Source organism: Lolium rigidum, chromosome 6, assembly GCF_022539505.1.
Source record: "Lolium rigidum isolate FL_2022 chromosome 6, APGP_CSIRO_Lrig_0.1, whole genome shotgun sequence".
NCBI classification, from domain to species: Eukaryota; Viridiplantae; Streptophyta; class Magnoliopsida; order Poales; family Poaceae; genus Lolium; species Lolium rigidum.
Window position 1 is genome coordinate 289896852 of NC_061513.1, and position 15297 is coordinate 289912148.

The 15297-nt window shown below is 46.4% G+C and overlaps 1 protein-coding gene across 1 annotated transcript; it reads left to right on the plus strand.

Moving 5' to 3' along the window:
• Positions 1-3346: 3346 nt before the first annotated feature.
• On the plus strand, positions 3347-13487 carry LOC124666334 (receptor-like protein 4). The gene is made up of 9 exons (XM_047203676.1): positions 3347-3425; positions 3518-4609; positions 4719-4863; positions 5329-5400; positions 11895-11963; positions 12118-12186; positions 12257-12334; positions 12562-12770; positions 13201-13487. The coding sequence occupies exons 1-9, from the start codon at positions 3347-3349 to the stop codon at positions 13320-13322; spliced, it is 1935 nt and encodes a 644-aa protein (XP_047059632.1). The 3' UTR covers positions 13323-13487.
• Positions 13488-15297: the final 1810 nt, after the last annotated feature.

Consider the following 15297-nt stretch of genomic DNA (forward strand, 5'->3'; position numbering starts at 1 on the left):
CATTGTTTTCTTCCCGAATGTATAGCCACCTCTTGCGCCAACCTTGAACGGAGTCAGGGAGCTTGACGTCGAAGTAATCAGCGATAGAACGAATAGAAATAACAACGCCGCCTATATTATAGGCGACATTGGAGGAGCCATTGCGGCGACGGAAGAAAATGCGCTTCCACGAGCGCCCAATTAGGTGAGACGCCAAGGAAGGCTTCGCAAAGTGTGATGAAAATAGAAATGTGGAGGATTGAGTTTGGCGTGAGGTGGTGAAGGCTGGAGTCCGTAGACAAAGAGTAGCCCACGGAGAAAAGGATGGATGGGGGTGGATAAACCACGGATGAGATGGTCGACAAAACTTACCCGGTACCCCATTGGGGGGGCTGGGTAGCTTTCTTGTCTGGGGAAGCAAACCGCTTTGGGTTTCGCGGTGATTCCCAGTTTCTTCAGGAGGTTCAGGTCTTGGTTTGTGATCTTGGACCTCTCCCACTCCGCCGCTCCTAGATCCGCGGCAGCCATCGACGAGTCAGGAGTGCTGTGCTCGGTCAATCGACGCGGTGGCATCAACAATGGCGCGGAGGAGCAGCTACGAAGCGAAGAGCTTGAGAAGATGAGGAGCGCAGAAAGAAAATTCGCGAGGGGAACGGAGGTGCGGCGCAAGTGAAGGAGCTGGACCAAGGTTGAAGACGAGGTTTATATAGGGTTCGGACGAAGCGGTGCACCGTTGGATGAAGAAATCGTGTGGTGAAAAAGGATCTTGCGGATACAAGGGTAAAAGGTATTTTTGCGAAAGAATGGAACGGGCGTTACCGTACGTGCGCCAGGAAAAGCGGAGGACGTGTGTCCCCCACTTGCACGACGTGTCAACGTGGTGAGCACAATGGACCCACAAGGCAGGAAAAATCCCAATTATTGATAGAGATGAAGAGAATTTGACAAAGGAGAATATGTCGGCAAGAAAAATAAAAAAGAGAACGGCGACAGGGTAAATCATTTGACTACTACTGCAGCCTTTGATCAAATACAAAGTTTTTGCCCAAATGCTCGGGGGCTACTTTGAAAAAATAGAAAATTTCGAGTATGACAATATAGAAATGGCGAGAGTCTATGACCAAATCCAAGAATTTGTTCATAGCCTCGGGGGCTACTCCCATCGGAAGCGCTGGTCGCGCACCCGATAAATATGAAAAATATCGAGAAGGATTGAAAATATAGTGGCAAAGGATACTAATCTGTGGAGCCTACACCCAAGCACAAGTTCTTGGCTGTAGCCTCGGGGGCTACTCCCATCGGGAGCTGTTGTTCGCGTGCCCGATGAATTTTTCAAAAAATAGAGAAACGAAGTGAGTATATTTCGAGTTACCCGGATAACTCTACATATACTCCCATCGGGAAGACAAAATAAAGTCATCAAATATGACTCAATAAAATGTGCTATTCCAAAGGCGAAAAGCACTCGACAATATATTCTCGGAACGCCAAAGTTGCGATCAATTTACGAATGCCGCAAATTTGCGAAGGTAAGACCCAGATCCGTTCTGCCGGGCGTGGCATCGCCAAAGACTGCGCTCCGCTACTTTTATCCGTATCAACGGATACGAAGAAAAATCTTAACGGACGCGTTAGGTACCCGATAAATTTGGCCGGGACTCGACGGAATGGTAAGACCTTAAGCGGCACCTGTCGAAGTTTACACCGGTATCCGGGATCATGTCCGGGGACGTGATCTTGAAGTAGGTTTTGCGGATTGCCACTAGAGCGGTTAACTAGTACACTGATCCGTCGGATGAACTAGCCCCAACTACCGTTATCCCTGTACAATATAGAATTTTATGTGAAGAAGCATAAATAAAAGTTCTCGAAAAATATAAACGAGATGAGATTTCCCTTGATTCTACGATTCAAGCAAAATCTCGGGGGCTATCGACATAGGCATCCCAAATGGGCCTGCCATAGATGGTACCGGGATTTGCGAAGGCCCATCATCAGAAGAATAAAGAAGATTCGGGAGCCCAAGATATATTAAGGAAACATAGAGTTGTAATAGGAAGGGTTATTTGTAATACGGCGGGATGAGTTAGAAACCATCCCGGACTACGTAACTTGTACAAATACGAAACCCTCGGCTCCACCTCCTATATAAGGGGGAGTCGAGGGACAAAGAAAGGGATCAAATCTACTGTCAACATAACCCTAGTTTTCATAATCGCCGAGTACTTTTCGCCTAAACCTTCGAGATCTACTTGCCCTCTACTTCTAGCAAAACCCTAGTCTACAATCTGTAGCATTGACAAATTAATCCTTTGTCACTCTCCGTGCTGCCTCTACCTAGCAGAGATCAGCCACTACTTTTTCAGAAGATTTTCGTAGCTAATCGATCCTCTGCTCATTTTCCAGAAGATTAGCCATAAGCGGCACCAAGCTGCGCGCGGCATTTCTGCGTGCTCAGGCGTACGCCCTGGACTAGCAGCCTCTAAAAATTGGAGAGATTGATTCGAGCAGAGGCTAGAGGTAGAAGAGACATATGATAGGTGGGCCAAGTCAGTCGGTCACAGATTAGTGAAACATTTTTCCTCGATATTTTTTTGTACGTCAAAAGTAGGTCTAGGGTTTAAAATAGGCCGGGATTGACAAGTTCAGAGTGTCAATTTCAGGGATTAGGAGTTTGAGGTTTGGTTTAGCTTTCGACTACAAGTTGAAGGTTTGTTTTGGACTTTTTCCTAGAAAATTTGGATCAAGACTTTCTATCGCATGCTCCTGCTCGTCATTACTTGCCGTGGCAGCAGGTTGGTTTGATCTTCAATCAATTTATTTTGGACGCCTCTGCGCGCGAGCCCACCACCATCAAGTTAAAACAGTCTCGTCTCGCATGTCGCATCTAGTGCTGCAAGATGTTCCCTAGCTAAGTTTTGTCGACAGGTGGCGATACCCCTACAGTACTTCCGTTCCGTTCCGCCCGTGACTCACACGGTAAGTATTCCGTACGAAGTTGGGGTGAATTTCGCCAAGTTTTTCACCACTTTCTTCTCACGTGAGTTGGGTGGCGAAAATTAAAGCAAAAGCCTAGCGCGTCAGTAAATTTATTTAAAAGCGAGCTGGGCAGCTGGCCCCTCCAGCTCGCAACAACTTCTCCCCGCGCTTTATTACCACCGCTTACAGTCGATCGGACGGCGCCACAGCCACCACGTGGCGCGTAGGGCGCCCGGCAGCCGTCGGATCCTTCAGCGCGGCCAGATCCAGCAGCACGTCGTCTTCGTCCCACCACCACGTCTCCACCACTCCCAAGCTGGCCAGCTCCGTCCAACCCCTCCCAAATTCTCCGGCGAGGCGCGCCGCTCCGCCGTTCCCCGGAGCGGCAATGCAGCTCCTCCTCCTCCTCACGCTCCTCGCCGCCGCCGTCGCCGCGCGCGCCTCCGACGACCCTTTCCTCTCCGGCGGTAAGTAAGCTCCCCGCGCGCGCTACTCAAATTCAGCTCCGAACACGGCACATCCCGCTATTTTACACTCACGCCGTGCCTTCCGGGTGCAGCGCAGGCGAACCACAGCTACAACATCGACTGCGGCGGCGCGGCGGACTTCACCTCGAGCTTCGGCCGGCCATGGCTCGCCGACCGCTACTTCTCCCCCGGCGGCGCGGCGGGGATGGTGGCGGAGCCGCACCGCTTCCCGAGCCCGCAGGAACGCACCCTCCGCTTCTTCCCGCCCTCCTCCGCCGGCAAGTCCTCCTGCTACTCCCTCCCGCTGCCCCCCGGCCGCTACTACCTGCGCGTCTTCTCCGTCTACGACAACTACGACTCCAAGCTCCGGTCCCCGTCCTTCGACGTCTCGGCCGCCGCCACGCTCGTCCTCTCCTTCCGCTCCCCCTGGCCGGAGACCGCCGCGCGGTACGGGGCCTACTCCGACCTCATCTTCCCCTCCCACTCCTCCCCCACCACCTCCCCCAACGCCACCACCGACGTCTGCTTCTACTCCCTCTCCACCGACGCGCCGGCCGTGGGCTCCATCGAGGTGGCGCCGGTCCACCCGCTGGCCTACGACGGTGCGGCCACGGGCGCCGGGGTCGTGCTCGTCAACTACGGCCGCCTCACCTGCGGCAACGGCCTCTTCGGCCCCGGCTTCACCGACGACCGCGACGCCTTCTCGCGCGTCTGGCAGGCGGGCACCGACTTCCGCAACAACGATCTGACCTACGACGCCGTCACCGCCGGCGGGCGGAAGATCTTCGGCGCCGAGCAGCCGCCCAACTACTTCCCCGCCAAGATGTACGCGTCGGCCGTCACCACCGCCGGCGACCCCTCCACCGCCGAGATCGAGTACCTCATGCCCGTCGACCCCAGGCTCTCCTACATGCTCTGGCTGCACTTCGCGGAGGTCGACGCGGGGGTGGGCAGAGCCGGGCAGAGGGTGTTCGACGTAATGCTCGCGGGCAGGAACGTCACCCGGATCGACATCTTCAAGCAGGTCGGCGGGTTCACCGCCTTCAAGTGGACGTACGTCGTGGAGAACCTCACCAGCAGCACCATGAGCGTCAGGCTCGTGCCGGTCGTGGGGCGGCCCATCCTGTGCGGGCTCGAGAACTACGCCATGGTGCCGCTCGAGACGAGGACCTTGCCGAACCAAGGTAGTACTGTAATTCTTTTTCTCAACACGAGAGGGGTCAAGTCCTCCAGTTTCCATCAACAGAAACCAGCATATACGTTCGCTGAGCTTGTCGCGTTTGTTTCGTGCAGCGGCTGCGATGAAGGCCCTGAAGGATTCGCTGAAAATCCCAGCAAGGATGGGGTGGAATGGGGATCCTTGCGCGCCGAGGACGTGGGATGCATGGGAGGGAGTCACTTGCCATCACGGTAGCAAGGGCCTTGTGATCACTCAGCTGTGAGTGCACTTTCGATATCCCAATGCTATTTTTAGCCATTCTGTGTTTGATTGCGGTATTTCTCTGCTTTCCTGACAAGGAGAGATGTTCGTAGCAGTCACACAGAGCTATCAGCAAACCTATGCATCTCAGTGATTGCTGCTCTGCTACTCAACCATTCTGATTTGCCCCGGAAAACTGGACTGCAATATTTGAATTACATTCAGACGTTTTTGTCTTCATTGTGGTTTTACTTTGAGCCACTGGTCCTTTTATTGTTCTAATATTAGTGCTAGTAGTTAAAAGTGTATTTTCCTACATGATAATAATTCGTCCGTGGCAGTATCATTATGTGGACTTGCATGAAACTTCACAGTGGAACTATGATTCAGTAGAATTCACAAATAAATTGTACAGTGGATGCTTGTGAAAAGTTGAAATGGTTGCTGTCATTAACTCGTACTTTAATTAATTTCACTTGCCAGGGATCTTGGAAGTCAAGGCCTGAAAGGTTTCATCGCTGATGAAATAAGTCATCTTACAGACTTGGTAAGCTTGTAAGTATCATTGCACAAACACTTAAGTTGATTTCAACTTGATCCGGGTCAATGTTGGTATTTAGAGTTTTCTATTAGTATCATGCTTGTGTTAGCTTTACGGGAGCACATGAACGGTTACTTTGAAATTTATAATCTTATAGTATTATAGACAACTGGTTGACCTTGTACTTGGTGTTTCTATAAATAATCTGGTTGACCTTTGTTATGGTATCTGAGACATAAATAAGTAAATTACCTTGATTATTTTCTTTGTACAAACTAAAGCAAGATACAGTGCAAATCCAAAGCGAGAGAGAAAAACAGTATAGCGTGTCATCTGGAAATAATGTAAATGAAATCTCAAAACTTCAATCTGAAACATATTATTGGAATGCCCCAAAGTCAAAATAGGACTAAATGCATATGGATATGTAATGGAAGTATGTCAAGGAGTGGCAGAGCACTATGAATCGCAATCCTTGACCTGGACAGGTATGATAGCATGCATCTGGAATCAGCAAAGTAGCTTTCCCAACCCCACTGGTCAACCACCCCTACAGAAAGCCAATCTTTCATAAAAAAAATGGGCTAACAATTTCCAGCCTTGCCAGATTTTTCTATGCCTGTTTTGTATGTACATGTTGGTTCAATAAAATAAAGCCTCTAGGTAGAGCTCTCCCTCACCGTCTTTATGTTAGAAAAAATAACTTCCTGTAGGATGTTCACAAAAAATGAATCTGTTGGATCTCTATTATCCCATTCAGATTAATGTACTACCTCTGTCCATAAAAGGATGTCATAGACAGAGGGAGTAGTTGCTTACAACACTAGTTTTATCATGTATTTGATGTTGTCATTGATCTAGGTTCTGTTGTTCTCACTATCCATTTAATTGTAAATTCACATCTCATCTACAACATTATTTCAAAGAGGGGTAGAGGGTCAGCTTTACACTTTTATTTTCGGACCAGGAGGGTCGCTTTCCTTTCTGCGAGACATTCTAGCTAGAAACTAGGTTATCTCCGTGTTGATTAAAAAGCAACTCCAATACATCTGTATTTCATCCATGCCCCAAATTAACGAGCCTACAAGGTTTTCTGAGTACTAATGTGGACAAACCGACTCCTTAGGTAGGTCGCTTAACACTAGCTTCTGCCATGAACATTCTGGAATATCAGTAGGGAATTGGAAACTCCAATACATCTGTATTTCATCCATGCCCCAAATTATCGAGCCTACAAGGTTTTCTGAATACTAATGTGGACAAACCGACTCCTTAGGTAGGTCGCTTAACACTAGCTTCTGCCATGAACATTCTGGAATATCAGTAGGGAATTTGAACTGCAACATCAGATGCCTCTCATGATATGCATACTGAATATCAGGAGTATTATTTCTTAACCTGAACTTTTGATATATGAACAATTGAAAACCAAATGACCAAAAATGATGCTCCAACTTGTATATAGTTTCTGTTGCTTTCCTCTAGAACCATTATGGGGAGTTGTGTTGTTTCCCTTAGTTTGCTTATTGCCAAGAAGCAGGAGACGAGAGCTCTATATAATAGAAGGCAGGGGAAATAATGTTTTTTATTGTCATGTTTTCGTCTAATTGGAGAGATTAAATTTAGAAGTTCTGGTCAAATTCTCCATGCATGGCACACAAACCCAGTTGTAGTAGGTACTAGGTAGTGACAGACTGACAGTAGGTTTTGTACCTCAAAGATAGTCTTTTCTCTTTCGTATTTCTGTTAAATAATATGAATCAACGAATGGAGATTGCTGTACAGGTGTCGCTTGGAAATAAACGGCATTTGAAACTTTAATGTGAAAATATATGATTGGTAGGTATTGAAGTCAAATTAGGACCACAACTGCACATGGATACGTCATGGAAGTATGTGAAGGAGTGGTACAGCACTATGAATACCAAGCCTTGACCTGTACAGGCATGATAACATGCATCTGGAATGAGCTGAATGGCTTTTCCAACCGCACGAACCCACAGGTCACAGTAGGCCTACAATGGTTCAACAAAACATGGGCTAGCCAGTTCATCGAGTTCAGGAGCTTCTCGTACGAGGTTCTATGACAAAAAATGGATCTCTTAAAGGCGTCCATGCCGCCATTCTGACTAGTCTAGTCATCTACAGCATTAGATTTAACATGTCTTCAACTGTTTTCACTGATTGAGGATCTGTGGTCCTTGCAGTCATTTTAATCTCAAATTCAGACTATCTAGATTTTTCTTTTTCCAAAGAGGGGTTGAAGGTAGAAGACTTTCCTTCAGGACTATATCTGTCAGCTGATAATCCCAGGGTGTTGCTTTCCTTTGAGTGAGACTTCACCAACTTTCTAATAAAACTTCACCATCTTTCTAATAAAAAAGCTGGGTTATTTGCGTGTGGTCATCAGAACATCTCACTGAACTACAGCATGCCAACAGTGTGTAATTCATCCGTGCCAAAACTAACTAAACAGTCTACTAGATTTTATTAACGCCAATGCAGAGACAGACAAGTTGGGCCCTTATATCGCTTAACACTTGTTTTGGTCTTCAACGTTCTAGAACCTTCTTACGGGATGTGAGCTCTGAACACCAGCTTCTCTCATAAATTGCACTTTGCTAATTTGACTCCTGTAGCAAATGAGGTCTTATTTCTTAGCTTAAACTTTGATTCATGAACACCAAATGACCAAACGGGATGCTTAAACTTGTATATGCATGTATCTAGACGTGTTTTAACGTGTAGATACATGCAAATTTAGACAAAGTTGAGACATCCTTTTTTGGACGGAGGGAGCAGTTGTTTCCTCCAGAATCATTATGGCGAGTTGGGTTTCTCCTACTAGTAGGAGAGCTCTATAAAATAGGAGTTCTGGGAAAGTTGTTCCTTGTATCTATCATGTTGTCGTCAGCAGACGTTCCTCAGATATAGTATTTTCTCTTTTGTATCATTTATTCATTTGCTTTGAAATGATGTAGATTCATCTCTGAAATGACTAGAATGTTACACTATGGATTCATCATGCCATTATCTCCTGAACTGCTAAATTGACCTTGTCCTAGATTTACAGTGTCATATCAAATTCATACTGTTTTCCTTTCCATATTTTATATACAAAAACAACAACAACAAAGCTTTATTTCCAAACAAGTTGGGTAGGCTAGAGGTGAAACCCATAAGATCTCGTAACTAACTCATGGTTCTGGCACATGGATAGCAAGCTTCCACGCGGTTCTTTCCATGGCTAGTTCTTTGGTGATACTCTAGTTCTTCAGATCTCTCTTTACAGACTCCTCCCATGTCAAGTTTGGTCTACCTCGTCCTCTCTTGACACTATCAGCACGCTTTAGCCGTCCACTATGCACCGGAGCTTCTGGAGGTCTGCGCTGAATATGCCCAAACCATCTTAGACGATGTTGGACAAGCTTCTCTGCAATCGGTGCTATCCCAACTCTATCTCGTATATCATCATTCCGGACTCGATCCTTCCTCGTGTGGCCACACATCCATCTCAACATGCGCATCTCCGCCACACCTAACTGTTGAACATGCCGCCTTTTAGTCGGCCAACACTCAGCGCCATACAACATTGCGGGTCGAACCGCCGTCCTATAGAACTTGCCTTTTAGCTTTTGTGGCACTCTCTTATCACAAAGAATGCCAGAAGCTTGGCGCCACTTCATCCATCCGATGGTTCACATCTTCATCAATATCCCCATCCTTGTGCAGGATTGACCCCAAGTATCGAAAGGTGTCCTTCTGAGGCACCACTTGCCCATCCAGGCTAACCTCCTCCTCCTCGTGCCTAGTAGTAGTAAAAACGCACATCATGTACTCAGTTTTAGTTCTACTAAGTCTAAAACCTTTCGATTCCAAGGTTTGTCTCCATAGTTCCAACTTCCTATTGACTCCCGTTCGACTATCATCGATTAGGACCACATCATCCGCAAAGAGCATACACCATGGGATATCTCCTTGTATATCCCTTGTGACCTCATCCATCACCAAATCAAATAGATAAGGGCTCAAAGCTGACCCTTTGGTGTAGTCCTATTTTAATCGGGAAGTCATCGGTATCGCCATCTCTTGTTCGAACACTTGTCACAACATTATCGTACATGTCCTTGATGAGGGTAATGTACTTTGCTGGGACTTTGTGTTTCTCCAAGGCCCACCACATGACTGTGCCGCGGTATCTTATCGTAGGCCTTCTCCAAGTCTACGAACACCATATGCAGGTCCTTCTTTTGCTCCTTGTACCTCTCCATGAGTTGTCGTACCAAGAAGATGGCTTCCATGGTCGACCTCCCAGGCATGAAACCAAACTGATTTTTGGTCACGCTTGTCATTCGTCTTAAACGGTGCTCAATGACTCTCTCCCATAGCTTCATTGTATGGCTCATAAGCTTAATTCCACGGTAGTTAGTACAACTCTGAACATCCCCTTTGTTCTTAAAGATTGGTACTAATATACTGCGTCTCCATTCTTCTGGCATCTTGTTTGTCCGAAAAATGGAGTTGAAGAGCTTAGTTAGCCATACTATTGCTATGTCTCCAAGGCCTCTCCACACCTCAATGGGGATACAATCAGGGCCCATTGCCTTGCCTCCCTTCATCCTTCTCAACGCCTCTTTGACCTCAGACTCCTGGATTCGTCGCACAAAACGCCTACTGGTATCATCAAAGGAGTTGTCCAGTTCAATGGTAGAGCTCTCAGTCTCCCCATTGAACAGCCCGTCGAAGTACACCAGCAATCTATGCTTAATCTCCTTGTCCTTCACCAGGAGCTGGTCTGCTCCGTCCTTGATGCATTTGACTTGGTCAACATCCCTCGTCTTCCTCTCTCGGATCTTGGCCATCCTATAGATGTCCTTTTCGCCTTCCTTCATGCCTAACCGCTGGTAGTGGTCCTCAAACGCTTGACCCCTTGCTTCACTCACAGCTCGCTTTGCGGCCTTCTTTGCCATCTTGTACTTCTCCATGTTGTCTACACTTCTATCCAGGTACAGGCGTTTGAAACAATCTTTCTTCTCCTTAATAGCCTTCATCAGTGTTCCACCACCAGGTATCCCTAACTTCGCTTCTACTTCCCCTGGACGCTCCAAACTCCTCTGAGGCCACCTTACAAATACAGGTCGCCATCTTCCGCATCACCTCCTTCCTCCCAAGGGCCCTCCTTAATGACCCTCTCCTTGAACGTCTGAGCTACCTCCCCCTTGAGCTTCCACCGCTTCGTTCTAGCGACTTTCGCACGCTTATCCCGCTGGACACAAAGTTGAAAGCAGAAGTCAACCACCACAAGCTTATGTTGATGGACAACACTCTCTCCAGGTATCACCTTACAATCTAGGCACGCACTCCTATCTTCTCTCCTTGAGAGGATGATGTCAATCTGGCTACTGTGGTGGCCACTACTAAAAGTCACTAGATGTGATTCTCTCTTTTTAAAGAGGGTGTTAGCTACGATCATGTCGTACGCTAAAGCAAAGCTTAGGACATCTTCCCTTTCTTGATTCCTGATGCCATAGCCAAAGCCCCCATGCACCCCTTCAAAACCTATGTTAGATGTACCCACGTGGCCATTAAGATCTCCTATGAAGAGCTTTTCGCCACTGGGTACACCCCTAACCAAGTCTTCTAGGCCTTCCCGGAAGTCCCTCTTGGTGTTCTCATTGTGGCCTATTTGCGGGGCATAAGCGCTAATAACATTGAGAACTAAGTCCTCAACTACTAGCTTGACTAGGATAATCCGGTCCCCACATCTCTTGATGTCTACCACTCCAGATTTGAGGCTCTTGTTGATCAAGATGCCTACTCCATTTCTGTTTGGAGCCGTTCCCGTATACCACAACTTGAAGCCGGTATCCTCTACTTCCTTCGCCTTCTGTCCCCTCCACTTGGTCTCCTGGACGCAAAGGATACCAACACCTCTCCTCACCGCTATATCAGGACCCTACGTTCCAGCTACCTAAGCGAAACCTCCTAGGCTCGGCTAGCTACCTTACCCTTCGCACTCGTCGAGTCAAATGCAAAGACACTTGCTCATTTTCCACTACACCCGGGCGCCGATGTAGCGCGCCACTAAGGATGCGACGACCCGATCCTTGCTCACTTGCCACCGTATCCAGATCAAGATACGGCACGCCACCTAGGGGGTGACGACCCGGCTCTTGCCCATTTGACACCACACCCGGGTTCCGATATGGCGCGTCGCTAAGAGGGTTACGCCCCAACGAAAATCTTTTGGGTTTCATCTCCATAAGAGTGGCTGGGTTTTTTACGTTGGCTCGCCAAGCCTATCACAATCCTCCTCCTTTACCCGGGCTTGGGACCGGCTATGTTGGGACAACATAGGAGGAGTTCCTTTCCATATTTTATATTTGCTCATAAATTCTATGAATACTTGATTCTAAGTTGTAAAAATGTGTGTTATCTTACTTCCATGTTATGCAGTTCTTGATCTCTCCTTTTTAATGTAAATAAATGTTATCTTCTGCCTGGCCAGGAACATGAGCTCTAATTCCTTGACTGGAAGCTTACCTCCGGGTTTAGGCCAACCTTCACTTGCAGCACTGTGAGTACAATAGTTTTTATACAATGTGGAAAGCTCAAGTCTAAAGCTTCTACTTTCTTGTGTATTTCGTTTCTTGTAGTTGTAATGCTTCTGCAAGACTTCTTTCCCAAATAATTTGCAGTCATTTTGAGCAATTGATCTTTTTGTTTCTTAGGGACCTGTCCTCGAACCAGTTTACTGGGAGTATTCCTGGCACCATAGGCTCATCCAAATTACAGACTGTGTAAGCACATTGTTTGACATTTGTGTCCACTTTGTTCAGCAATACTTACTAGATACTACCTCTTCTGCAGTTTACTAAACAGCAATCAACTTGATGGGCAAGTTCCAGAAATACTTTATTCAGTTGGCGTGCATGGTGGTGTGATAGAGTAAGATATCTTAACTATTTTCATCACTGCATGGCAACTCAATAGATGAAGCTGTTGTTTGGGACATTGTGTTAGTTAAACTACATGCTCTAATTTGAAAAATACTATAATACTGGCAACCAGCAAGGAGATTTAGATACGCAAAGGGCAAGCAGATAGATTAAGAATCATCTGTTTACATACTGGATAGATTATCTTGGGTTTACAAGCATGCATTCTGTTGACAGTCTCTCCGGTAACAAAGGCCTGTGTGGAGTGCCTACTCTACCTGCATGCGCATTGTTCTGGGAGAAAGGAGGCTTGAACAAAACCGGCAAAATTGCACTTGGAGCCTCCTTTGGACTTCTTCTGCTTGTCATACTTATAGTGGTCTACATAGTGTGCATAAGGCGGGGACCCTATGACTACGATTTTGAGTTCCCTCAAGATTTGACTTGTAAGTATTTCAATTTACTCTTTTCCCTTCATATTCATTCAGCTTCATATATGATTAAGTTACCGAAACGGCCATCAGTGTGATGTTATATCGTGCTAACAAATTTATCTTCCTAGCTAATTCTGAAATTTTAGCTTTATGTCACAATTTTCAAGGTTCAAAAAAGTGTTAGGCATAAATTCCTCTTTTCATCTAACCGATGTATCTTCCCAGCTATAATGTCTCAGTTATTCAAACTATGTGGCCTTGGTTACTCCTGAACTAGTAAACACAAGTCACTACTGTAGTGTCTCAGTCAATTGATTATTCCTGAACGGCATAATTCATGTACTAGTTTTCTGAGCTTGTAATCCAATTGACTGTCGTTGCTAATATACATCTGGGACTTGTGTGAAGCCAAGGCATTTAACTTTTCAATTCACGTCCGCAGCAATATCGGCAATCTCAGCGAAACGGAACAGGTACCAGCGGGCAAAGTCCGTGATGCTCGCGGAGATGGAGGCCCACAGCACAGATGGTTTGTATACGAATGGCGATAGGAGTACCCGCTAAGTGATACACGATGGACCGACTGTTGTATTTATGGAGGGGACACTCATGAGTCGTGACGGCTGCAGGCTTGAAGCAGGGACAGCATGCTGCGGATTGATTTTGCCAGCATCATTGCCATGATGCCCCCTTGTGGCTTCAGTCACCAGCAGCTTTAGTGACATTCTTTTGCAGATGATGTACTGTAACATATGTCATGTGTACCGCATCACTAGTGTATTGTAATGTGAGGTGGTTGTGGTGGTTGTAGCAGTATTACGAGGCCTTGCTTCTTCTCTCGGGGCTTTGCTCCAGAATCCTTGTGTTAGTTTTAGCCTAGGCACAGGTCCACTGAACGAACCATGATGTAAAGGTGACCAAAAGCAGGATGGATTTTCAGGGCATGAGCAATGGAGGCAGCTGTCCAACTAGGATTGGATAAAACTTTTGACATATGCATGCCATGTTATGGTCCCATTAATACATCTTTCTCTCAAAAGCTGATTTGGTTTTTCTTTTTCTCTCTCACATTTTTACCTTTATGGCTGAAGAAGCTGCCTCCTGATGAAGAGGCTGCCTCCTCATCCGAACCTACTTTGGACCACCCGAACCTAGTTAAAGGTGTGAGGCAGTAGCTCTAGGGCAGTGCATTGGGCATGCCCTCAGGCGATGTATTATGGGGCGTGAACTGTTAAAGCCCGTGTGATGGGATGTCCATAATTTTTGTTGTAGAAAACCTGACATGGTGTTACTGACCAAATAATATCAACCTGGCTCCCTGAGCAGGGGCGGAGGGTCTTGGAGACCATACAGGGCTCTGGCCCGGTCTTTAGAAAATTTAAAACACTAACTGCATGTTAAATAGCCTGTGTATTCATCACTAGTTTCTCCAATTTGTTTCATCTAGCCCAGGCTACTTAAGCTTCGATGGGTTGCAACATTGTTTGGCCCATGCTTTGTTTACAGTGACGCTCCGTCACTGTCCCTGAGGCGGACGTTGTGTTGGCAATATCTCCCTTGGGTGTTGCGGGATGATGTAAAAATAAAATGGAACTTGAGCTTCTGTTTAGTATATATATGCAGCTGTGCAGCATGTCAATGGGCCTGGAGTCTACATGGACCCGTTGTATGTGTTATGAACACACTCGGCTGATACAAGGTGAAAGGGAATTGAAGAGGGAATTAGGGGATTTGGGAGTTGACAGAAGCAGGGAGGCTAGGGATTTTAGAATTCCGTTTCAGTGTTCTCTCCTTCGTCGCCTCACCTGAGGACTTTACGGGAGTATTTATCCTTTCCCTATTACAGCGATGCAACAACATAGTGGGCTGAACACCTCCATTAGATCAAGTCAGATGTATGGTACATATTTGTTTGTACTAATCTATGCTGTTTTGATCCATCTCCTCCATCCAGGAATTCGATATTGGTGCATGTAACATTGACACTTGCACAGGAGAAGTGTATAGCTAGCTGGCATTAATCAGTTATAATCCACCATGTGAACCACAGCTCAATCGGGATAATAAAGCATCACACATCGCAGAGAATAGCAGACATGAAATAATCACCACATTTAGACATCCACGATGAAAATTTGTAGATAAGCAAACACGCTTGGTCTACAGCAGCTTTTTTTATAGATAAATGAGCACTGCCCCAGCTTCTGTATCAATAGATGCACACGGCTTACTTTATTAAAACATAGTATCAGTTCTCCAAGAATTTGAAGTCACTTATTACAATCATGGATCGACTAAAGTGGATACATGAATCAGCCAAACAAAAATACGGCCCCCAGCAAAGCTATGTATTTGCTATTCTATGAAGATGCCGCCACCCAGTAGCCTGAAAAAAGAAGTCCTGAGCAACCACTAGCATCCAGTTGCATCCAGTAACCATATCCTCCCGCTGCTCCAAAGGGAGAATGAAAACCCATTGTTGAATCGAATAAGGAGCTCGCCGGATAACCTGCAAAAAATTAGTTCCAGTTTGCTTGTT

What these genes read in the sequence shown, in the direction of transcription:
- LOC124666334 (XM_047203676.1), top strand. Translation starts at nt 3,347, where the DNA reads ATGCAGCTCCTCCTCCTCCTCACGCTCCTCGCCGCCGCCGTCGCCGCG. An exon ending in GGCCTTGTGATCACTCAGCT is followed by an intron (nt 4,864 to 5,328) that starts GTGAGTGCACTT and finishes TTCACTTGCCAG; the next exon opens with GGATCTTGGAAGTCAAGGCC. An exon ending in GTTCCCTCAAGATTTGACTT is followed by an intron (nt 12,771 to 13,200) that starts GTAAGTATTTCA and finishes TCACGTCCGCAG; the next exon opens with CAATATCGGCAATCTCAGCG.